This window comes from Mustela nigripes, chromosome 6 (assembly GCF_022355385.1).
Source record: "Mustela nigripes isolate SB6536 chromosome 6, MUSNIG.SB6536, whole genome shotgun sequence".
NCBI classification, from domain to species: domain Eukaryota; kingdom Metazoa; phylum Chordata; class Mammalia; order Carnivora; family Mustelidae; genus Mustela; species Mustela nigripes.
In genome coordinates this window covers 105,262,031-105,288,739 of record NC_081562.1, presented here as the reverse complement: position 1 = coordinate 105,288,739, position 26,709 = coordinate 105,262,031, and the positions used below count along the sequence as shown (strand labels likewise).

Below are 26,709 nucleotides of genomic sequence, written 5' to 3'. Positions count from 1 at the left end.
GTCCCTTATTTCTAAATGCTTATGCTTTCTAGTTCCACTTTCTAATCTCTATCCACTTTCCCTCAATAGCCAAACATTTCCCCTATCTCAATACCATGGTTCATCACAGTCTGCTCTTTTGCCATCACAGTCTATATCCAAATATTTCTTTGGAAGTATCTCATGATTGTGTACCTTCCTCTCCATTCCTACTACCCACATTAATCCAGGCCTTCTGCCACAAAATCAATTGCTTTTCCCCGCCTTCTGTACTTCAATCCATTCTGCTGACAGCAACAAAAGCTGCTCTTAAATAGTATTTAATGTTATGTCATTCATTTCCTTGCTCAAGAAATCCCTAGGGCAACTTCCTATTACTTTCTTCAAATTCTTCTTCAAATAAAATCCAGATTAAGAAAGAAAAAATTACACACTTTTAAAGGATGAATTATATCTCAATAAAACTGTCAAGAAGGAAGAGAGGGAGGAAGCAAGGGACGGGGAGGAGAAAAAGAGGTGGAAGGATGGGGAGGACAACTCCCCAAATGGTTCTCTACAAAGTACCACTTTACTCACCACCACTTCCGACATTCTGAAAAGCTGAAAGACATTAGAACACCCACACCATTGTCAGAGGCATTCTGGCCTCCCTGTAACCAATTCTAGTGATGGCCAAGCATCATTTTCTAAAACTGACTCTTCCGTCAGAAAAATATACCTTTGTTAGAAAATGGCAGTATATTCCCCCATGGAGCCAAAATCCATACCCCTATTATCTGCACTCATTTTTCTAGTGTTGGCCTTCCCTCGCCCCCCACGAAAAGAGAAAAAAACTTTCTTCTATATGGCTGCCCATTAAATACACACATTATAACTAAAATGTCACAAGTCTCCTCTTCTTTAGTTCCCGCAACCACTTCTTATAAAGCATGCTTTCAAAGAGGCCCCTTCCTGGGCAAACAGGGCACCTATAATATGATGTCAAGTTCTAGAAGCAGTATGATTTTAAAAAGTAAAATGGAACTCTGTCACCCCTTAATATAACTAAAAACTAAGTTCATTTTCTGGCTTCCCTTACACAATAAAATAGTGGGTTTCCCAACTCATATTTAAGCTACTATCTATAAAGCTGCTATAAATTAGCAAATCCCTAAAAATTACTCTGTCATTGAGATGAAATCAGACAATAGACTGCACTGTGAAATGCAAGAAGGGGAGAGAAGGGGAAAAGCTGCAATACTCTGGCAAATTCTTATTTCCTCGCAAATAAGGCCTGTCAGATATTTGTACAATTTTTTACTGGATTCAACGAATCATTTTTCATAGCATTCCACTATATTCTAGGTAAAGCATACTTAACTCTGCAAGCAGCCAATTTCTCATACCTACCTATTTTACCTTCCTATGTGACAAGATCCAATGGAGAGGTAGCTTAAATTTGTAGAAGCCAAACATGAACAAATTTTGCTTCTCAAAATGACTGTTAACTTCCCAAAAGGAACATATCTACTTTACATCTGATTTAATATTCTCGGCTCATTCTGCATAGTTCCTTAACACATCTCATTTCTGAAACACCTAAAAAGATCACATCTATCTGGAAAATAAATTAGAACACCGACTTATCCACCATAGTGTGCTTTATCATTCATAACTCATCTCTATGTTAAAAAAAGAATTATCAAAAAGTTAAATAGTCCAAGACACAGATTCCAGATCTCAAGTTCAACTTAAATGAAAGTGAAACAATTAGCAACATCATGAAAAAGCTTATAATAGCTTTCACAAATGAAGGTACGACCTAAAACTGTAAAAATGTTAACAGCCACCCGTGTGCCAACAGAACAAAGAACAAAGTTTATCTTTTTGTATTTCTGAACTTGGAAATTCTCTTGATCCTTAAACAAATAAAATAAAAACCAAAAAATCAAATCCTAAATAAAATCAGACTCCAAAAACAAAAACAAAAAATACGTAAAACATTAAACTCACTCACCATACTGAACTGTTGAACTGAATGTACTTTGACCACACAAAATCCCAATGATTGCTTTAAAACAGTTATTTTTAAAATTAAGCTTCCAACTAAGTTCAACATATAAAAATATTACGAAGGCATAATATAAAAAAAGTATGATAATAACTTGTTAAATCTTGGTTAGAATAAAATAAAACAGAAATCATTGAAAGCCTTAGCTTTGCAATTCAACCAAGCTCATACCTGGACTTTTATTTTTCAGCAAACACACACTAAAAACCTTCTTCACTCTCAACTTAAGAAAAAGAAAAGGTCTTTCCTGTTAAAACATGTATTGTTCCATCTCTTCAACCACCAGTATTTGAAACAACAAAAGGGGTATGAGACATAAAAACAGCTGGGTATTTATTTTAGAAACAATTTCCTAAAAGAACTCTGTAATAATGAACCACACATATTAGGCAATTCTAAGCAAATGTGTTTTTACATTTGATAGATTCTACAACAAACCTCTGTGGCCCAATCAGATCAAACATTTAGAATGCATCTAAATCCCCAGTCTCAAATTGGAATGGGGAAATTTGTTTAATTACTGTAAATCCTATTAAACCAATCTTCTTTGTAAAGTGGAAAATATCTGACCTCTGAGGGCTCTGGAGGGTATAATGAATGCAGAGTTTAATTAGGGCCCACTGTTGGCTCACTATAATCTATTAATTAGCATTCTCAGTTCTCTATATCTCATTGCAGTGTCTCACTTTACTTTAAAATTGCACCCTTTGCTTTTTGGACTAAAGTTATACAATTTTAGTATTGTGTGGTAATTATAGTGGGTGCAGGAAGAATATATTCCTGCCAGCACTGCTGCTTAATTAGGTCAAGGGGTGGAATCTAGATAAGGCTGTGTTCACCCTCCTTCAGTGCATATGGTTTTTTTGGCATCATAGTCCTGTGGACTGTTTCACTTCCACTGGACTGAAGTGCTGAGTTCCCCCTACACTCTGCAGAAGATTCAAATACCTTACTTTTGAATGTAGTTTAGTAACTACAAAGAATATTGTCATTGCTTTTTATCCACACAGCTTTCAAAGTATAGACATAATTAGCAGCCTCGATTATTTGAAAATAAAGACATATACCAATAATTTTTTTCCCTTGTTAAAATAGGCATTTCCAAGTTGCTTGATGATAAAAACCATCTTGGTGAAAGGCCTATTTTCAGCATCATCAGAAAGGTATACTGGAGGCTAGCTAAGTCAAGGATAAATCTAGTAATCTCAATTCCACTTCTACCAAAATCCACTTTAAATTATACATACACCTATACTGATACACATTACATTTATATACACATATACTGTCAATATACTCTTGAAAGGTAGAAACTTAAAAGGGAATTGTTTATTAATGTGTAATTTTTACACAATATTTATAATAAGTTACAGTTCAACCACTTTTCAGGTAAACCTAAGTAAACTGATTCTTATTAACAATATATTTGAGGGCGCCTGGGTGGCTCAGTGGGTTAAGCCGCTGCCTTCGGCTCAGGTCATGATCTCAGGGTCCTGGGATAGAGTCCCGCATCAGGCTCTCTGCTCAGCAGGGAGCCTGCTTCCCTCTCTCTCTCTCTGCCTGCCTCTCCGTCTACTTGTGATTTCTCTCTGTCAAATAAATAAATAAAATCTTAAAAAATATATATATATATTTGAGATTGAATAATATTCAAGTATGATACACTATGATGCTTAACTATCTAAATACATACAAAGTACCTCATATTTGAACACTGAAACACTATCAGTACATACTCCAAATTTATTAATCTGATTTTTACAAATTAAAAAACCTAATACCTACTCTTGAAATACAGATAGTTTTTAAGACCCATGCTACACTAGTACCTTACCATAAGATTAAACAAAGCAGGGACGCCTGGGTGGCTCAGTTGGTTAAGCAGCTGCCTTCGGCTCAGGTCATGATCCCAGCATCCTGGGATCGAGTCCCACATAGGGCTCCTTGCTGGACTGGGAGCCTGCTTCTTCCTCTGCCTCTGCCTGCCATTCTGTCTGCCTGTGCTCGCTCTCTCTCCCTCTCTCTCTGATAAATAAATTAAGAAAAAATCTTTAAAAAAAAAAAGGTTAAACAAAGCAAACTCCTTTTTTCTCTCTTGATATTTACAATTCAACACCAAACTGTAAAAACTTTCAGAATGTATCAACTATTATTTCATATTTAGGAATGATAAACTTTTGGTGTTGTACTTCACCTTCCATGAACATAAATGTGAACTGAAGACAACGTATTTCCCCTTTCTACTGTCATATGTCATCTAAATATCTTATCTTGTACATCAATGTTCTCAAGGTGAGGAGACATCAAATCACCAGAGTGTTTTTTAAATAACCCTATATCTAAGATCTTAAACACTTTTTTCTCTACACACACTCCTTCTACTAAAGGTCACTGTCACAGTTAATGATCATTATGTACAGGAGTCTGTCACTACTCTGAAATGCAGTAGGCAGGAAAAAAAGGTTGAGAAACACTTAGCCAATGGTCCCTTGTTTATTTTCCCTTCTGTCACAATTAAGCTCAAAGGTGACAAGAAAACATTCATGAATTCCCTATGGCAGATGAGCAACAAACTAGTTTAAGAATTAGATGTACGACATTCTAAAGATTCCAAAATTAGTTTATCTCGGAACTACCAGAGAAGCTTGTTTAAATACAGGCTCCTGGGACGCCTGGGTGGCTCAGTTGGTTAAGCAGCTGCCTTCGGCTCAGGTCATGATTCCAGCGTCCTGGGATCGAGTCCCACATCGGGCTCCTTGCTCAGCAGGGAGCCTGCTTCTCCCTCTACCTCTGCCTGCCATTCTGTCTGCCTGTGCTCGCTCTCTCCCCCTCTCTCTCTGATAAATAAATAAAATCTTTAAATAAATAAATACATACATACATACATACATACATACAGGCTCCTGGACTCCATCTCCAGAGATATTTATGAAGCAAAAGGCCTGGAAATCTGTATTTTAAATAAGTAAGTGTATCAGAACTAACATTTAGGAAACTTGTCCTTACTTTTAAGATGTAACACTGGGGTCTATTTTAATTCTTCTCTTTCTTTTCACATTTTTGTTTTTAAAGTCTTAAAGATTCAAACTCAAGAAATTTCCTAAGGAATACTTTTTAAAGGCTATTTCCTCTTTTCTTAAAAAAAAAAAAGGCTGGGTCGATAAGAGACTTAAGAGACATAAGATTTAAGCATACTAATAAAACATTCAGATTTTGTGTAATGACAAATTACATTTAATCGTTAGTTAAAAACTAGATGCAAAGTAGTTTGAGGTTATATCTGGGAAAAGAGAAAATTATAATTTCTAATTTTTTAAGATTTAATTTATTTATTTGACAGACAGAGATTACAAGTAGGCTGAGAGGCAGGCAGAGAGAGAAAGGAGGAAGCAGGCTCCCCACTAAGCAGAGAGCCCCCGACGCAGGGCTCGATCCCAGGACCCTGGGATCGTGACCTGAGCCAAAGGCAGAGGCTTTAACCCACTGAGCCACCCAGGCGCCCCTATAAATTCTAATTCTTTTTAAATCTCTGATTTAAACGAATTAAAGGTTTAGTTTTTGGTGGTTTTTTTTTTTTTTTAATATTTTATTTATTTGACAGAGAGAGAGACAGTGAGAGAGGGACACAAGCAGGGAGGGGGAGAAGAAGCAGCAGGTTCCCCACCAAGTAGGGAGCCCGACGCGGGGCTCGATCCCAGGATCCCAGGATCACAACCTGAGCCGAAGGCAGCCACTTAACTGACGAGACCGAGCCACCCAGGAGCCCCTTTTTTGTTTTGTTAAGATTTATTTATTTGAGAGAGAAAGAGAGGAGAAGCAGGGGGAGAGGGAAAAGAATCTTAAGCAGACTCTTCACCGAGTGTGGAGGCCAATGCAGGGCTCAAATTCACAACTCTTAGATCATAACCTGAGCCAAAATCAAGAGACAGATGCTTAACTGATGAGCCACCCAGGTGCCCCGATGTTTAGTTTTTAGTTCATACTGTACTATCAAATAAATTTGAAGATTTTTAACTCTGTGATGTTAAATTAATTAGCACAGACACAATAGTATATAGGCATTAAAATAATGATTCAGTCACATGGGGCTTTAATATACAGCAGATGTGTTGGCTAAGAAAGGTCATAATGTAACACCTATAATATTCCATTTGGCTTAATTTTATGTGTGTATGTACAGAGATGTACATTACAGAGAAACAACAAAATGTTAACAGTGGAAAAGCAAAGTTACCAGAGATGGGAGGATTTAGGATAAATTTCTATTTCATATCTATCTTTTTCAGTATTATTTTTATGACTGAACAAGCTATTTTTATTACTGAAAAGGTAAGTCTGGGGCTTTAACATACAAAACAATGTAACTAGCACTCTTCTTCAAATAACCAAAACAGTAGATATGAATGCCTGAACTAAGTATTAGTAATAGAATGGTAAAACCATCAACAGAAATCTTAGATTTATTTCATCAAAGACAGGTCATTTCTAATTCCTTCTTTCTTAGCATCATTCAAGAACACTGAAGAAATCCAAATAAGTTGATTACTTTCTTCATAATTTTTATTAACTAACCCAAAATGAAGTATAAAATCAACAATAAGATGGCTGCTTTAAAATTCTCCTTGAAGAGTAGTAGAATTTTTTAAGAAGGCAAATAATTCAAACTCACAAGTTAAAGAAAAGTTCTAAAAGTCTCAAACAAAAAGTATGATTAAGATTTTAATTGATGGAAGCATAAATATAATTTTTTCACATCCTTGGAGTCATATGTCACTCAATGTGACATGACAGTGTTGGCAAAACATCTACTATAACCTGGAGGAGTAGAGAAAAAAAGTGCTTCATATATCTAATAGGATAGCATTTAGCTCTCAAACTGCAAAGCCCTAATTAAAATGCCTAGCTATCGCACTTATTTTCTAGAAGCAACCAACCATACCAAGCTGCATTTCTTACACCTTATATTTGAAGAACTAAAGAAAAAAAAAACTTTTTTTATTTTTAAAAAGCTACATAAACATCCTAAAGTTAAACTTTCATGAATGCCAACAGAAAAAAACTGCTTCCCATTGTTGGTACTTAATATTTATATCAATATTCACTTCTTAAAACTAATTTTCATTCTGTGCTATCAATGTAATGATTTGCCTTACAGTAGTTTTTCTGTTTTTTTTCAAGACTGGTTTTTTGACACCTATTATGGTAAATCTTTTTCTTTCTTTCTTTTTTCCTTTTCTCTTTGTGGACAGCCTCTTGCCTTCTTAAGTCTTCCTGGCAGACTAGTGAGATGTCACAGGTGTGCAGCAGCCATTAACACTTATATAACTCTTCCCTCCCTTTTCTCTGCCCCCTCCCCCAAACTCTGCAGGCCTTGGAGATTTGGATACTTTACATACAAACAAATGGACCAATACAATATGAGCTAGGCCTGGCAATGACTAACTTAACATCACACAGGGAGCAGTGCCCAGGAATAGATTCCGAGTCAGGTGAAATGAGTCTCAGCACACCAGTCTGCCAGATAATTACATGACCCATAAATTGTACTAGGGGCATGATGCCTGATCGCCAAGTTCAACCAGCAAAAATATGGAACACTTCACGAATCTATGTGTCATTCCTTGCACAGGGACTATGATAATCTTCTGTATCATTTCAGTATTAGTCTATGGGCTGCCGAAGCGAGCACTATGGTAAGTCTTACTTCTACACCTCACACTTAAGATACGTAGCCTGAATAATTTTGATAATGTATCTTAGAGCAGATAAAAAAATTATACTCTCCAAAGAACGGAGAAAGGTAATACAGGTTTAAAGAAAAGACAGGAAGAGAAAGAGAAGCAGGAAAATGCAAGTGGAAAAAGCAAGCAACAATAGTGAGCAAGCAGACATGGCAACCAGAAAAAAATAGTTTCAGAATCAAATCCAGAGAAGGTTAAGAAATGACGGATAGAAAATACTCTGGTAAGTAGGAAAAGGAAAAATAAATGAACCAAGAAGAGGAAAACCTAACAAAGAAAGAAAGAGAACAGCTCATTTCACTTACATGAATTCAGTCAATAAAGACAAACACACATATAAAACTAACCTGGTTTTCCTCCTGCACAACTCTATACTGTTCCTTCCAAATAGTGATTTTGGAAGCTTCATCTTTTCTCAGGGCTCGTTCTTTCTTCAGCTCTGGGCTCCAGAAAGTCTTGATGCTATTCATTGAAGAACTTAATTTGCTCTCCTTTACTTCCACATCCTTCCGCAAGAGATCATTTTCCCTTAATACTTCTTTCAGCTGCGTCTGCAGATCCATGATTGTATTATCTCTTGCCTGACGAAGAGAATGAGGAACAGTGGATGCCATACTCACAGGAGGGAGGTGATGCTCTCCAAACGCTATGGTGTCACTAGCAACCCCACTGCTAGCTATATTGGGGCTACTGCCCATAGCAGTCATCCTGACACCATACGGCAGACGTCCCCCAGAACGGCCAAGTGTCATGGTGCTTTTAGGTGTTTCTGAACCCACATTTTCATGGTCACTTAGGTACATAGGGCCAGATGTGGCATAGGCAGCATTTAAGGACTGGATATTCTCCATTGAAAGGGTTTTCCCACTGCCACCTCCAACACTGCTTCCAGAACTCCCTCCTGTACTATTGGTTCGACGATGACCCAAGCGAGGGGAACGTGGAAGCCTAGGTGAACGCCCAGGGCTCTGGTTGCTCGGTTCCACCTTCCCAACTGAGCGAGCACTTCCATACATGGTTGCAAGATGAACTTCGGTGCCAAGAAAGGTATAAAGCAGAAAGCAAAATATGAAATTCTGTGAGGTTTTTGATGGCTCTAAGTCTGCTTAAGGCTAATCAGAAGTAACACGTCTTCGGCTGTCCCGTCTTGAAGAAATACCTTACACCATATCTGTAATGAAAAGATCACACATTATATCCCCCAATAATAAACATTTGCCTCTCAGAAACTTTTCATTACCCCACCCTTTCTATCATCTATTTATTCATGCATTCAAAATTCATGCATTACAGCATGAATTTTACTATAAACATTGTTTTTAACAGTATTTTGCATGTATGTCTCAAAACTGAATACTAAAACCATGCCAGGCAAGTGGAAAGAAAAAGAAATAAGAGGCATAAATACTAGCAACGAAAAGATAAAACTCAATGTTTGATCATACGATTTTCTAACATGAAAAGCCAAGATCATAAACTATTAAGTTAACAGAAATCTACAAATCGGTCAGATACAAGATCAACATATAAATATCAGTACTTTCCCTGCACATTAGTAATAACAATTAGAAAATGCAATTTAAAAAGAAAAATCCCACCCACAATGGCAACAAAACCATAAAAACACTTTGGTATAAATCTAATAAAAAGGTCCAAGTACGAAATACTTCATATCCCAATAAAAATCTCTATAGGATTCTCCAAATAACTCAACAAGCTGACTCTAAAATTTTAAAAAAAAGAGTACAGGTCTAAGAATAATCTAAACAATTTGCAACAGAAGAACAAAGAAGGAAGATGTTCCCTAAATAGCAAGATAAATTACAGGTCCGTGATCCTTTACTTGCAATCCAAAAATCATAAAAAAAAGTAAGTCTTGTTTCTTCTTAACCCATTTAGCAGCAAAACCTGACTTGATATGGTATGAGGTCACTTTATTGTTTATAGGTATTATTCATACCTTGTTGAGAAAACAATGTATATGATTACAGGATACTACATAATGTCCACTGGGTATCAGGGGGAAAAATCTGGACTCCAAACCACATCTGACCGCCAGGATTTCTCATAAGGACTCACAGGCTTTTAAAGCTATAGTATTTAAAACTGCATAGCACAGGTTCAAGAACACAGCATAAATTGTATATATAAGTTTAGTATATCCTAGTATATGGACTTTCAAAAGAGTGAGGAAAAGTTAAATTATTCAATAAATGCGGTCTGAACAACTGGTACTCTTGGAAAAATAAATTACATCCCCACTTCACACAGTACACAGAAATAAATTCTATGTACATTAGAGATATAAATTTTGGGTTTTTTGAGAGTGTGTGTGCAAGTGCATCGTGAACAGGAGTGGAAGGCAATGCAGAAGGAGGAGAGAGAGAATCCCCAGTAGGCTCCATTCCCAGCATGGAGCCCAAAGCAGGACTCAATCTCATCTCCCTGAGACCATGACCTGAGTCGAAATCAAGAGCTGGATGCTTAACTCACCGAGCCACCAGACGCCCCAAAGATATAAATTTTAAAACTATCAAAATTACTGGAGGAAAACTCAGAAGAACACCATTGTGAACCTGAGTTAAGGTAGGGCTTCTTAAGTAAGAAACAAAAAGCAAAAACCATAAAGAAAAACAAATAATAATTGGGGCGCCTGGGTGGCTCACTAGTTAAAGCCTCTGCCTTCGGCTCAGGTCATGATCCCAGGGTGCTGGGATGGAGCCCCACATCCGGCTGTCTGTTCAGCGGGGAACCTGCTTTGTCCTCCCTCTTTCTCTCTCTCTCTCTGCCTGCCTCTCTGCCTGCTTGTGATCTCTGTCAAATAAATAAAAATTTTAAAAAAATAATAATAATATATTTAATTATGTCGAAAGGGCAAAGTATTACACCAAAAAATACCTTAAGCAAAATTACAAGAGAAACAAAAAACTATATCAGGAAGCCATGGAGGTCTAGTTTGTTTCTTTTTGAGAGAAGTGTGGTCAGTAGATAGCTGTGATATGTGTTTTTAAAATTGGTTTTAATTATTCTTGTAGAATATGAACAAGTTTTTCTTCAAAAAATTTTGAGGGCTTTTTTTTTTTTTAACAGATTTTATTTATTTGTTTGACAGAGGGAAAGATCACAAGTAGAGAAGCAGGCAGAGGGGGAGGGGGAAGCAGGCCCCCGCTGAGCAGAGAGCCCGATGGGGGGGATGTGGGGCTTGATTCCAGGGCTCTGAGATCATGACCTGAATCAAAGGCAGAGGTTTAACCCAATGAGCCACCCAGGTGCCCCCCAAAATTTGAGTTTTACTGTATTATGAATATAAAGTGAACCTAAAGCTTCCATAAACATTTTGGCCCCAACCCTGTCTTACAATACAGGTTCCCATCCTTCTTTTTTTTTTTTTTTTTTTTTAAGATTTTATTTATTTATTTATTTATTTGTCAGAGAGAGAGAGAGAGGAGCCAGAGTGAGCACAAGCAGACAGAGTGGTAGACAGAGGCAGAGGGAGAAGCAGGCTCCCAGCTGAGCAAGGAGCCCGATGTGGGACTCGATCCCAGGACACTGGGATCATGACCTGAGCCGAAGGCAGCCGCTTAACCAGCTGAGCCACCCAGGCGTCCCGGTTCCCAGCCTTCTTATCATTGCTCTTTCAAAGCTGGCATTTCCCTATATGAATTCTTAATACATGTTGTAATGGATCTTTACACATATATGGATATATTTTTCACCTTCCTGATATAGTACCAAAGAATTGCCTTAGATCGAGTAACAGGCATCAGCACATTAAATACTTTCAAAAAACCCACTGTTAAGTAGAATTCTTTTTTTTTTTTTTTTTTTTTTAAGATTTTATTTATTTATTTGACAGAGAGAGAGATCACAAGTAGGCAGAGAGGCAGGCAGGCAGGCAGAGAGAGAGAGGAGGAAGCAGGCTTAGCAGAGAGCCCGATATGGGACTCAATCCCAGGACCCTGAGATCATGACCTGAGCCCAAGGCAGCGGCTTAACCCACTGAGCCACCCAGGCGCCCGTTAAGTAGAATTCTTAAAAGCGTTTCTTCACTGGGGAATTCTTAAAAGTGTTTCTTCACTGGGGCACCTGGGTGGCTCAGTTGTTAAGCATCTGCCTTCAGTTCAGGTCATGATCCCAGGGTTCTGGGGTCGAGCCCTGCATCAGGTTCCCAGCTCAGCGGAAAGCCTGCTTCTCTCTCTCCCACTCCCCCTGCCTTGTATTCCCTCTCTTATTGTCTCTGTCAAATAAATAAAATCTTAAAAAAAAAAAAATGCTTCTTCACTAAAAATACTACCCAAATAACTGACATGTCAAAAATAGGATTGTAAAGAAAATCCACACACTTCAGTCACACTCAAACAGGTTACTCTTCAGAAATATGAATACAGAATATGTTCACAGTCTCACCTTAACATTATTAAAGACAGCCCCAGTGTAACAACAAGCAGAAAAGAAAATACACAGAGCCTGAAACTTTAAGGTTCCATCTCAGAAACAGCAATAGTACACCAAGTTCGGAAACTGCAATATTCTACTCGTAACATTAGGAAATTCCTCTCCAGGAATAACCTAGCTTAAGAAGTAAAAGTTTCTTGGGACGCCTGGGTGGCTCAGTTGGTTAAGCAGCTGCCTTCGGCTCAGGTCATGATCCCAGCGACCTGGGATCGAGTCCCACATCGGGCTCCTTGCTCAGCAGGGAGCCTGCTTCTCCCTCTGCCTCTACCTGCCACTCTGTCTGCCTGTGCTTGCTCTCTCCCCCGCTCTCTCTCTGATAAATAAATAAAATCTTAAAAAAAAAAAAAAAAAAAAAAAAAAAAAAAAAGAAGTAAAAGTTTCTTTCCATGCTTTTTTTTTACTTTTAAAGTAAGCGCTACGCCCAACATGAGGCTTGAACTCACAAGCCCAAGATCAAGAGTCACGCGCTCTACTGACTGGTTCATGATAAATCTGAACTGTGAGGCAGGTGACAAGTAATAACCTACATATTACTGTTTGAATTTTATTTCAAGATCAAAGAGAGATGCAAAGCTTTTTCTTTTTTAAAATAATCTGAATGCTGTTAAAAATAAGAGAGCCATTCATTATCCAGAATACCTTAAGTGAGCTAACACTGAATATTTACCATATGTCAGGCATTGTGCTAAAAATTTTATAAGATCTAATTTAATATTTAAAAGCCTCCCATAACATAGGTACTATCATTATCTCCGTTTCAGAAATGATGCAGGTAAGGCTTATGGGTGTTAAGTGACATCTAAAGTCACACAGCCATTAAGTAGTAGGGTCAAGATTTGAATTAGGATGCCTAATTCCACAGCCCTGGAGGCTCTTAACTACTCTGCTTAACCAGGATCATCTGCTGATGAGAACATCTCAACTGTTCACAGGATATTAAAGTCTTCCACAGTTTTAAGGCAGTGTGTCCTGCTAATCTAGTACTCAATTAAGGCAATTATAGGTGTTCCAGGTATAAAGCTTAAATAATCACACTAATCTTTCTATTAAGGAGAAAGTCTTCTTTATAAGATGGTGGGCAAAAGAATAAAGTAAGTAAAACTAACAAAATAAGTAGTAATAATAATTCAGAGTCTCCGGAATCGTGACATCCGAACACTAAACCGGCACATTCAAGAAAAATATTCCCCACTGTGCTTTTGTGCAGAATTCTATTTTCGTGTAGTCAAGTAACTAAATCACACTGAATAGGCTAAGATCCAATAACAAATATTCCCTTATGTTTTCAACATTAGCAGGTGCACTCTAATGTTCAAGTCACTTTCAGATCTAAAATGGCATTTGCATGTGGAGTCTTTGCTATTATCAGAACTATAGCCATTTACAACAAAAGGAAGGAATTTACTAGCTCTGAATTCCTCACATTGACTTTTTAATCTCATGGGCTTCAGGGAATATAGTGTTCAAAAATTTTTTTTCTTTTAAAAATATGTCAGACACACAACCACAAAAATAACTCTTGCACTTTAAACAACTGACAAAAAAGAATTCTGACCAAAAAAAAGTTACACAGTATGATTCCATGTATGTAGAATTCTAGAACTAATTTATTATGACACAAAGCAAATCAGTGCGGGATGGGTTGGGGAAGGCATGGAAAAAAGGAGGAGGATGAAATTTTCAGGGTGATCCAAACGTTCATTATCTTGACTGGGGTAATGGTTTCACAGCCATATACATTTCAAAATCCATCAAATTATATATATTTTTTTAATATTTTATTTTTTTAAGTAATCTCTACACCCAATGTGGGGCTTGAACTTATAACTGCAATATCAAGAGTCACATGCTCTTCTGACTGAGCCAGCCAGGCACCTCTCGTCAAACTATATATTTTAAATACATTCAGTTTAGCATACATTAATTATATTACAAAAGTTTGAAAAAAAATTTCACATTCCAAACTCCCTTGTCCTTGATTAATCCAAAGAAACACCTTCACTGATTATACAACTGGAATCCTGATTGCTGCTAGATAAAATCATGCAGCTGTACAGTTTGAGCCCATAATGTTGTTCCCAGAGTCCTTTAGTTAGCTTCCTATCCATATTTTGTTAGCTCCCTATCTACTATCTGTTGTGGTGATTATTTCAAATCTTCTCCCTCTGCCTGCCAAACAGAACACATGAGTCTCCTGGGTCAGAGACCAAAAGCTTTATTACTCACTGCACAGCTAACAGTATGAGCATCCTGTCTGCACTGGATGTTAACCTGTTAACCCCAAGTCCAACAGGTGACAAGAGGGGCCCAGATAGATGCTACACATGCAGTGGGTTTGCTCTGAAGCTAAGGATACTGAGTTTTGGGAATCCACCACTTTAAAAACAAGCAGTAAAAGCCTGCTCTGTCCCCTTGGGAAACATTACCTGAAGGTGGCTTGCTGCATACAAAATCCTAAGAAATGGCCCAGGTTAAGAGCACTCAGGGCCTTGTATTCTTAGCATACCCAGCAAGGCATGCACGTAAGAAAAGAAACATGAATGACTGCTCTCCTGACAAGTCTTTTGGTAGTTTTAGGGTATCGCCATAAATTCTTTGATACTGCTCCCTTTAGGAAGGAAAGCAAAATTCCCCTCTCTGTGTCTCTCTGAATGTGAACTGAACTTAGTGATTTGCTTCTGATGATGTTTCACTTCCAAGAAAACTCAGAAAGGACAATGGGGTTTCTGTCTTGGTCACTGTTTTGGATCCCTCATTTTACAAGGACCTAACTGCCATTTGTAAGGATATTCAAGCTACCCGACAGCTACATAGTAAGAAATTGCAGCCTCCTTCTAATAGTCATATGAGATAGCTTCAAAAAAGGTCTTTTATGGGGCGCCTGGGTGGCTCAGTGGGTTAAAGCCTCTGCCTTCAGCTCAGGTCATGATCCCGGAAGTCCTGAGATGGAGCTCTGCACTGGGCTCTCTGCTCAGCAGTGAGCCTGCTTCCCCTGCTCTCTCTCTGCCTGCCTCTCTGCCAACTTGTGATCTCTGTCAAATAAATAAAATCTTAAAAAAAAAAAAAAAAAAAGTCTTCCAACCCCAAACAAGCCTTCAGATGACTGAAACCTCACAAAGTATCTTGAGCCAGACCCTTGAGTCAGCCATGCTCTACATAACAACTGTAAGATGTTTGGGTTTTTCTAATCCAGTAATTTTTTTAACTTTTAATACCACAGAAGAAACTGATACAGAGTTGTTCCTGAAATCTTTGTTCGGGGTGAGGGGCAGCATATGTACACACTGCATCACAATTAAAAGTGTATTTCTTTTTGTAGGCTCTAAATAATTCTCAACACCATTCCCTAAGATCCTTTCAGGAAGTCCATGAGTATTATTTTCATAATACTCTGATATTATTTGCCTTTTTCACTGTACACTCTTACAAATGTATAGTATTGTCTTTCAGAGGCTACAAGATATGTGATATATCCCGCTGACAACTAACAGAATGTATACTTGTATATTCTTGTGTTTTAAGTTTTTCTGAGTTTTACTTCTTTTTAGCTTTACTTTCTAAAAGAGTAAATAGTAATAGATATAGCCTACATAAACAAAAGCTATTTATAGTCCTCACTGATTTCAAGAGTGTAAAAACAAAAATTTAAGAACCACTGCTCTAAAATTTAAATATAACATGAGCACACCTACATACTTCCTTTGATGGCTTCCCAAAATAAGAATTTAAATTCCTTGGCAGTGCATGTAAGATTTTTTATGATTTCAGTCTTGCCTACCTCCCTAAGCAGTTAACTGCTTAACCACTCTTTTCTTTTTTTTTTCTTTTTTTTTTTTTTTAATATTTTATTTTTATTTACTTGACAGAGAGAGATCACAGAGAGAGGAAGGGAAGCAGGCTCCCCGCTGAGCAAAGAGCCCGATGCGGGGCTTGATTCCAAGACCCTGAGATCATGACCCGAGCTGAAGGCAGAGGCTTTAACCCACTGAGCCACTCAGGCACCCCTTAACCACTCTTTTCTCATGTGACAACCATGATCAAGTACCTGCAATTTCCTGAAATACCATGCTCTCTTTTTATTTCTATGACCTTCCTCTTCCCCAACAACTGCTAACTACTTACTGCTCATTCTTCCAAATTAAGTCCTACATAAACCCTTAAATACCTCAGTCCAATTTAGGTGCCCCACGGAACCAAGGGCTTTCAAAATAATGTACCCACTATGTTTTAATTAATTGCTTCCTTAAAGGAATATCCTATCTCTGAAACATAGCACAGGGGCGCCTGGGTGGCTCAGTCACTAAGCGTCTGCCTTCAGCTCAGGTCATGATCCCAGCATCCTGGGATCAAGCCCCACAGAGCCCCGAATCGGCTCCCTGCTCGGCGGGAAGCCTGCTTTTCCCTCTCCCACTCCCCCTGCTTGTATTCCCTCTCTCGCTCTCTGTCAAATAAACAAATAAAATCTTAAATAAATAAATAAATAAAACCTAGCACAGTGCCTAATACAAATCAAATATGCAATGTTTGCTGAATCCACAAATTAACCTAAATCTGAGTACAATTCATTAAAATAGTTCCTATATAAAGAAGGTGGTAGTAAGGTTGAAATTAGTTGAAGGAAACTGAATGCAATGTAAGACAAATATAATGAAAGCCCTTTTATCATTTCCTTCATGTTAGTAAACTTCATTTTTAAATTGTAACCAGATTCCTTACATTGACAACCTCCTTCTCTATTTTGTATAGCTATGTATTTTTGCCCTCTAATAAATGCCCTTGTACTGAACAGTCAAGATTTCAATTTCTTAATTAACAAACTGTTCTTCTTAGATGAACAAAAATGGGAAATCCTGTAGCTACATTTTAATTCCAAAAAGACACCATAAGCTCAATAAGAATAGACTAATACCTCTCATTTTATAAGAAAATTAAGAATTCTCTCTCCCCTCCCCAACACACACAGCAATCATCTGTAGATAATGTGCCTATGGATACAACACTGCTTTTTTTTTTTTTAAGATTTTATTTATTTATTTGACAGAGAGAAATCACAAATAGGCAGAGAGCACAGAGAGAGAGAGGGAAGCAGGCTCCCTGCTGAGCAGAGAGCCCGATATAGGACTCGATCCCAGGACCCTGAGATCATGACCTGAGCCGAAGCAGCAGCTTAACCCACTGAGCCACCCAGGCGCCCCCAACACTGCTCTTAATACTGAAAAATCTCTAATAAATTATCTGTCAAGTTAAACTCATTTAAGTACTTTAAATGAGTTTTCTTATCATATATTTTGTGTTTTTAAAAATACTAAAAAATATGAGGACAGCATTTAAATCTCTGCAAGTTTACCCAGGCTTATGTTTAGAAAAATGTTCTAAAATCTAATTTTGACAAGAACATTACTAGAAATGTGGTTTATCTTAAATTTAGTGTTTATTACTAACATAGTTTCATCATCGAATAGTATTTCCATGGTCCCATAAAAAATTACAATTTTTACTGAGTTTCTATTTTCACCAAACAAGCATTCTTAACTGAAAAACAGCCTAAAAAGCCTCAAAATAGTGGGTTTCCCTATCAAGATAAGGTTCAGTTTGTTCTCAGAAAATAAAATCAAGAAACCTAAAATTGATTATTTTTGTGATATACACTTATAAGCAAAGAATTTTTTAGAAGTATACAAAACAATCAACATTTAAAATAATTACGTTTACTTTTAAAACAATTGTCATTTTAAATTTTTTTTCAAAGTTCCCCAAATGAAGTAGAATGACAAAAATTAAAAATACAATTCCACTCTAAAAAAAATGAATAAAAATTTAAAAATAAAAATAAAAATACAATTCCGTATCATTAAGCAATAATGCTCAGAATACATACACAGCTTTTATATTATCCTCCTTATCACTGTTGCTCTTTTAATTTAAGCATATTAATAACACTGTGTTCAAGTATAAAACCAAAAAATGTGACCTGAAACCTTCTGGGAAGTAAATATAAAAATGTGCAGTAACAAAAATGTAATGCATAGACCTTATATACATTTCATCCTAACAAGCTCCCTGTGAAATAATTCTTACTGTACTCCTGAAGCTTAGTAATGTAGGAACTAGTGGGAAAGGCTTGGGCTCCACTATTAAATGTGTAACATTAAACAAATAAATGAAATCTGTCAGAACCTCAGTATCCTCATCTATAAAATGGACATAGTATCTTCAAAAGATAGCTAAAAGGACCACCAAATCAGTGAGTAACTATAAAATACCAATCTAGTTCTTAGTAGGTTTTCAATGTTAGTCATTACATTCTAGAATTCATCTTACACATGCTTTCACACAAGTAGGAAAATTGAGTAAAGTAAACTGAATTCTTTGAAATAACAGGACTCTGGTAATAGTCTAAAATTATGGTAATACTTTAAATATATTAAAAATAATAACGTAAGTCTGTAGCACCTGGGTGGCGGCTTAGTCGGTTTACAAGCATCTGACTCTTGATTTCAGCTCAGGTCATGATCTCAGCGTTGTGAGATCAAGCCCTCCACCATTCTGCACTGGGCATTGGAGCCTGCTTAAGATTCTCCTTCTCTCTTGGGGCACCTGGGTGGCTAAGTGGGCTAAAGCCTCCACGTTAGGCTCAGGTCAGGTCCCAAGGTCCTGGAATCGAGCCCCGAATCAGGCTCTCTGCTCAGTGGGGAGCCTGCTTCCTCCTCTCTCTCTACCTGCCTCTCTGCCTACTTGTGATCTCTGTCTGTCAAATAAATAAATAAAATCTTTTTTAAAAAAATAAAAATTAAAAAAAAACAAGATTCTCCTTCTCCTGCCCCCCCAACTAAAAAAAAAAAAAAAAATCAAATCTGTATGTAATAAGAGATATAAGATATACAAGATACATTTTTTTAATTTGTAAGAAAAATATAAGGGGTGCCTGGGTGGATCAGTGGGTTAAGCCTCTGCCTTCACTCAGCAGGGAGCCTGCTTGTGATCTCTCTCTCTCTCTCTCTCTCTGTTAAATAAATTTAAAAAATGTTTTAATAAATAAATAGGGGAGCCTGGGTGGCTCAGTGGGTTAAAACCTCTGCCTCTGGCTCAGGTCATGACCCCAGGGTTCTAGGATGGAGCCCCCACTGGACTCTCTGCTCAATAGGGAGCCTGCTTCCTCCTCTCTCCCTGCCTGCCTCTCTACCTACTTGTGATCTCTATCAGATAAATAAATAAAATCTTAAATAAATTAAATAAATACATAAATAAATGTAATCTCTAAAAAAATTAAAAGAAAAATACAAGTCATGAGGAGAAGTGGGTTTTTACACTTTCTACACTGATTGAGGTTTTAACATGAATATGAATTACTTTCATAATTTAAAAAGTAATATAGACCCACACATATATGGACAACTCACTTTTGATGAAAGTACAAAGGCAGTAACAGTAGAGAAAATGAGGCAATTCTCCCCAGAACAGGAGATCTGAACAGTACATCCATATAGCTTCCACAGTCCACCCCCTACACTGCACAATTACTTCTCTGCACAGGAACAGGAAGCACCTTCTCCATGATTCTCACAGGCCTCTGTTTTTAAGGGGAATCACAAAAGAGGAAGGTACTGAATAAATTACAGATGCTGTCTCTCAAGAACACAAATGGTACTCTTCTCCTTCTTCCACTAATTTCATCCTATTTACAGGTCTTAGTGGCTTGCCTGATGGCAACCCAAACTTTTATTCCCAAGGGGCTAACCTCTTGAGGATCATGTTTATCTCAGGCCAGGGTTACTGTAAATGTCCATCCAGTTAAAATGGGGCAAGGGGAGGCCAGGACACCTGGGTGGCTCAACCGTTAAGTGTCTGCCTTCAGCTCAGGTCATGATCCCAGGGTCCTGGGATCAAGCCCTTCATAGGGCTCCCTGCTCAGCGGGAAGCCTGCTTCTCCCTCTCCCACTCCCCCTGCTTGCCGTTCCTTCTCTCAGTGTCTCTCTCTGTCAAATGAATGAATGAATGGATAAATAAATAAATAAATAAATAAGATGGGCAAGGAAGTACCAAAAGGTGCCCAGCTGGATCACCTACTACATATATTATTCCCTGTCTCCATTATTTTCATAATAGGGAAAAATTACAATCTAAATGTCCAACAATGGGGCACTGACTATATAAGTTAAGGCAAAAATATAAAATGAAATACCATCTGCAATAGGTTGAATAGTGTCACCCCTAAATTCAAGTCCATTAGGAACCTCTGGATGTGACCTTATTTGGAAATACAGTCTTTGCATATGTAACCAACTTAAGATAAATTCATACTGGATTATGGTAGGCCCTAAATCTAATGACTGGTGTCTTTCTATGAGAAAAGAGAGATTCAGTCCCAGAAACACACACAGGAGATGGAGGTGGAGATGGAACAGTACAGCTACAAGCCACAGAACACCAAACATTGCAAGCAGCTACCAGAAGCCAAGAAGAAGCAACCAGTGAGTTTTCTCTCTCAAGCTTTCAGAGGGAGCAAGGCCTGCCTACACTGACTTTGGACTTCCAGCCTCGAAGACTGTGAGGGAATAAATTTCTGGGTTTTTATATCACCAAGTCTGTGGTAATTTGTTATAGCAGACCTAGAAAACTAATACACCATCTCATTATAACTGATGATGTAGCTCTATACTTAATGACAGAGAAAGATGTCTGTGATCCATTGTCAAACCAAAGAGAAAAAATAAACAGTTACAAACATAGACTCTACCTGAGTTTGTTTGGTTGGCCAGGTCTTTTCTGAAGTTTCAGCAGGATGTACAACTCTGGGTAGAAAGATTTCTACTGGTGATCTCACTTTCTTGCCAAACCACAGATTCTTTTCAAGTGCATACCATTTTTTATAATCAGGCCAAAAAATAAAACTTTTTCAGGAATGGGTGGTATAAAGATATCCAACAGAAATGGTATACTGGCATAAGATGAATCCCTAGGCACTAGAAATTCCACTACCACTTCTAGAATAAAGCCAGAATGGTTTCTTCATAGTCAAAAATCAATGGACTCTGTTTACTTTCACTGCATTTGACCCTACTGCCCACTTCTATCTTGAAAGCCTTCAGGGACTTTCAAGTAGTCTCTCTAATACTACTCTTCTGATTCTACTATCTCTCCAAGACAATCCTTCTTTCATACCTTTCACTGGCTCCTCTTCCTCTACCTATCCTTAAGACACTGATATGTACCTTATAGCTCTATGCCCAAACATGTTTTACCTCCTGCTATTTCACTCTCCCTGGGCAATCTTATCCACAGCCACTGTTTCAACTCACTTCAACTATCACCTATCTTAGTCAGGTACTTATTTTAGTTTAGGTTATCTCAATCAATATTGCCAACTCTGGCTTCCCCCCTGGCCTGTAGACTTCTATGACCAACTACTTACCATATAGATCTACCAAGATTTCCCATCGACAACTCAGCAGTTCTAACTAAGCATACATTTTCCCTAAAACATAAGCTTCTATGTTCCCTACTTTGACAGAATTCATTTTGATGCCTCCTTTTTCACTTCTCTATTCAATTCTCATTAACTAAATAATCACTGTGTACCATCAATTCTTACCTTTCTAATATATTTCCTTTCCATCCCCACAGCTACAACCTCAACCTGTTTGGCCAGTACTACTGCAACAATCTCCTAAACAGCCTACTTACCCACACAGTCTTGCCTCTTTCCAAGTTGCTGATGTTCCTTAATTTTATTTTCCCAGCCCAACATATTTAAGGGATATGACACATTACCATCAATAATAGTTTGCTTTGATAGACATTATCAAATTGAGGGTGGGAGACATACTAAAAAGGCCAGGCAGTCATTTTTCATTTTGAGAAAAGCGCCATATTCTAATACCCTGTGTTTTCTCCCTCCATGCCCCACTGAGAATCAATACACTTTTCTTGGTAAGCCTTTTCATTTTTGCATCAGCATTTTTAAAATGAGCTATAATTCACGTATCATAAAATTCACGTGTATAGTTGTATTTAACATGTATAGTTCAGAGATGTTTTTATATATTCACAAGGTTGTATACATTATACCAATAAGTGCAAAATACTTTCATCACTGCAAAAAGAAATCCCACAAACCCATAAGCAGTCACTCCCCATTTTTCATTCCCTAGGCCCTGAAAACCACTGTCTCCATATATTTGCCTACTGTGGACATTTCATATAAACAGAAACATACAATGAGGCCTTCTGTGTCTGGTTTCTTTCACTTAGCATTATGTTTTCAAGGTTCATTCATGTGTAGTATATCAGATTTCCATTCCATATAATGATTAGATAATATTTTGTTCTACGGAGGGGCGCCGGGTGGCTCAGTAAGTTAAAGCCTCTGCCTTCGGCTCAGGCCCGTATCTCAGAGTCCTAAGATCAAGCCCCACATCGGGCTCTCTGCTCAGGGGGGAGCCTGATTCCTCCTCTCTCTTTCCGCCTGCCTCTCTGCCTATTTGTGATCTCTCTCTGTCAAATGAATAAATAAAATCTTAAAAAAAAAAAAAACTAAAACTAAAAAAATGTTGTTCTTTGGAAATTCTATATTTTCCTCATCCATTCATCAGCTGATGGACATCTGGGTTCCTGCTATTATAAAAAATCCTACTATGAACATTCATGTACAAGTTTTTGTGTAGATATACTTTGCAATTCTCTTAAGTACATACCTCAGAGTAAAATTATTTGAGCAATATGAAAATTCTATGTAACACCTGAAGGAAATGTCAAACTGTTTTCCAAAGCATCTGCAACAGTTTACCTTCTCAGTGGCAAAGTATGAGGGTACTAATGTCTCCACATCTTCATGGACACTCTGTATTATTCATCTAGCCATCCTAGGTGGTGTGAAGTGTTAACTTAATGTGATCGTGATGTTATGACTTTTTATTTAAATAAAAATCTTCAAAAAATTATAAGAATGTTTGGACTCAAAAATATTTAGTGTCCATTTTGGTAATCTATGTTACTAATATGTTTATACTTATGGCATTAAATATTACTATTAAATAATACATGCATGTAGAAATAAAAATTCAAATAATAAAATTAAAGTCTCTCCCTTTCTGTCCTTCTCATTGCAGATAACCACTTTTGACCATTCTACATTTAAGTCTAGTTTAACTCTAGATAAGTAATTTAAATAACTCTAAATTACTTAACTTTTCCTTCATACCTATTATTACCATATAATATGCAATTTGTTCCACTTCTCCCTTTTGATATTGCCAGCCTCTTTCACTAGAGTGAAAGCTCCATGAGAACAGTAAAATCTCCACTTTTTGTCCACTGCTGTACCTCAGCACTTAGAATGGGGCCTACCATATAAAAGGTAGGTGATAAATGTATTAAATGAATGAATAAATATTTTTTTTAAGATTCTACTTATTTATTTGACAGAGAGAGAGAGAACATGCCCACACTCAAGCAGGGGCAGCTGCAGAGGGAGAGGGAGAAACAAGCTTCCTGTGAACAGGGAGCCCAAAGCACGGCTCAATCCCAGGATCCTGGGATCATGACTTGAGCCAAAGGCAGACGCTTAACCAACTGAGCCACCCCAGTGCCCCCCAAATTTAAACTCTTAACCTCCTACCACCTATCTCAGTATACGATAAGGAATCTAGGTTTCCATTACACCCAACTTCCTCACATGAATCACTTTTTTTTTTTTTAAAGTAGGCACCACACCAAGCATGGAGCCCAATGCAGGACTTGAACTCTCAACCAAGACCTGAACGGAAAGCAAGAGCAGATGCTTAATCAACTGAGCCACCCAGGTGCCCCTCACATGAATCACCTTTACTGTTATTTTTACAATGCATACTGTCAAAATATTTTTACAATATGCATTGTAAAAATACATTTATTTTCTGATCTATAACTGTCTTCTTTTGTCTACCAATCAACTCTAAAAACAGAAAGCCAATAAATAGTTTAAAATACGATGACAATGTTAACATTACTCACTGCAGAACCAGAGAGTAACAGGAACTACAGAGCACATGTAATTCTGCCTGCTCCCTTCCTAGGATGCACTAGAATTTATGAATACTTCCTTTACGTGTTTTTTCTGTATTTCTTACTATACCATACACTCCACGAAAACAGGATTTTAATACAAACACATACCTTAGTCATTAGTGCATCACAGCATGCATTCAGTCACTATATGGTTATAAACAGATGGACAGAGTTGTGGAAGGAAGGTGAGGGGAGAAAAGAAGTGGAAAGATCAGGCCATCAAGAATATGAAAGCCAATCTACTACAGACATTATGTACCTTTTTATAATATCCATTCACCAGCACCAACATGAGACATAGTTAAGGTGAAAGCATGAATCTATACATCCTATAAGCTCTACCAGTCCAGCGACTATCAACTAAAGGTTAAATTAGAGTAAGAAAGTAGTATCCTATCTCTGTAATTTTACAATTTTTACAATAAACATGTATTGCTTTTACTATCCCATTCTCTTATTTTTAAAACCCTTCTCATGTATATGAGGGACAGGTTAGATTTGGGGTTTTCTACCATAAGTTCTTTAGTAAAAGCTCCTTCTGGAAAATTTCAATTTTCATTCCTATCAGGAGAAGTGGTTTTTTGTATCCCTTAGCCAGAACATACAGATGGCCATACAGAAGTAGTAACTATGAGAATAATCTACTTCAAAGCCTCCAAAAGGAACTAAAATGCTGCTGAAACAAAACCTTCAAGGAAGGTGATAGAGGCATAGCTTGTGGAAGTCAATTCTTTGTGACCTAGAGTTTTTCTTAACATCCTAAATCCTTCCCATATTCAGACTTCCCATAAACAGACTTCCCCCTTTGTGGAGACCAAATCTCCACAAAGTCTTAAAGTAAAATAACAAAACAGTTCAGACCTGGCCACTACTACATATTCACCCCACAAAACTTGTCAACCAGGTTAGGAAAACCATAAAAAGAATACCAGAAAATTCCAGAAATCATTTTTCCCCATAAGAAGAGCACTGGTACCAGTACCTACATACATACTGAGGGAAAACACACTCCAGTGCACCCTATCCCACAGACACCCATACACAGGTTCTCAGAATCCTGGAGTAAAACCAGAAACCTAAAAATAAAAAGGCTTCCACACACAATGATTGTATGTCAGCCTTTAATTCTCACTCTTCCCACAAATAGCTACAAGCATAACAGGCAACTGCAAACAATAGTCTCAAAGCTTTCCTCACACATTAAAAAGATAATAGCGCTCTACAACCTGAATCTCCAAAGGAACACCAAATATTCATAAATCTAAGGAAAGGAGAAAATCCTTTAAAAGCAACATAGTAACCTATTACAAATTAATTACAACTGCCATAGATGTGCTTTGCAATATCTGCAACATAAACTAGAAAATACATCACCCATTAGCTATTTAAAGCATTCTGTGTGAAATTGTGACTAAATCTCAAAATTACTAGTCCAACCTGCTGTGATGGGTTATATTCATGAGTAATTAGCATTTATAATCAGAAATGAACTGAATGTTTCAAATACTGTATTTCAACATTTGTAAGGTTCTGTTCATTTTGTCAGAGGGCTATAGAAGTCACTAGGGGCGGGGTGCCTGGGTGGCTCAGTGGGTTAAGCCGCTGCCTTCGGCTCAGGTCATGATCTCAGGGTCCTGGGATCGAGTCCCGCATCGGGCTCTCTGCTCAGCAGGGAGCCTGCTTCCCTCTCTCTCTCTCTGCCTGCCTCTCCACCTGCTTGTGATTTCTCTCTGTCAAATAAATAAATAAAATCTTAAAAAAAAAAAAAAAAAGTCACTAAGGGCAAGTATGCTGCTATCCTAGGTACTTCAAGCAAAGATTAACAAAACAAATTTTAAAATCCCATTCAAGTACAATTTGGCAGAAACAATCAAATGCATTTCAAGTGTGCATGCCCTCTGATCTACTTAATAGTCTCACTTTTAAAATACCACAGGTTTGGGATGCCTGGATGGCTCAGTGGGTCCGGCCGCTGCCTTCGGCTCAGGTCATGAACTCAGGGTCATCGGGCTCTCTGCTCAGGGGGGAGCCTGCTTCCCTCTCTCTCTCTGCCTGCCTCTCTACTTGTGATGTCTCTCTGTCAAATAAATAAATAAAATCTTTTTAAAAATAAATAAATAAATAAATAAAACGCCACAGGTTTAAGCATATATGTGCAAGGATGTTCAATTATTGTATGATCTGTATGGCAAAGAGAGAAATCTCTCTTTAGTTTCTACCAAGAGACTAAAAAATGATATTTACAAACTAGAAAATAAAATACTGCTATTACAAAAAATTCCTTGGGGGCACCTGAGTGGCTTAGTCGGTTAAGCGTCTGCCTTGGGCTCAGGTCATAATCCCAGAGTCCTGGGATCCAGGCCCACATCAGGCTCCCTGCTCAGCAGGGAGTCTGCTTCTCCCTCTGCCTGCTGCTCTGCCTAGTTGTGGGCACTCTCT

The 26,709-nt window shown here is 37.7% G+C and overlaps 1 protein-coding gene and 1 non-coding gene across 14 annotated transcripts in view; both read right to left on the bottom strand.

The window, feature by feature from the left end:
• ERC1 (ELKS/RAB6-interacting/CAST family member 1) overlaps window positions 1–26,709 on the bottom strand; it is a 552,388-nt gene that overhangs the window by 502,517 nt on the left and 23,162 nt on the right. For 11 of the 13 annotated variants that reach the window (XM_059403881.1, XM_059403878.1, XM_059403884.1 and 8 more), the window contains exon 2: window positions 8,118–8,941. The exons of 1 other annotated variant lie outside the window; for it this stretch is intronic. In XM_059403881.1, coding sequence (XP_059259864.1) covers window positions 8,118–8,786 — 669 coding nt within the window. In that variant the 5' untranslated portion in view covers window positions 8,787–8,941. Of the gene's footprint in view, window positions 1–8,117; window positions 8,942–26,709 lie in introns of those variants that run through there. One more of the 13 variants, XM_059403889.1, reaches the window with a different exon arrangement.
• LOC132021005 (U6 spliceosomal RNA) lies at window positions 7,613–7,718 on the bottom strand. The gene has a single exon (XR_009405192.1). It is a non-coding gene; the product is annotated as a U6 spliceosomal RNA (small nuclear RNA).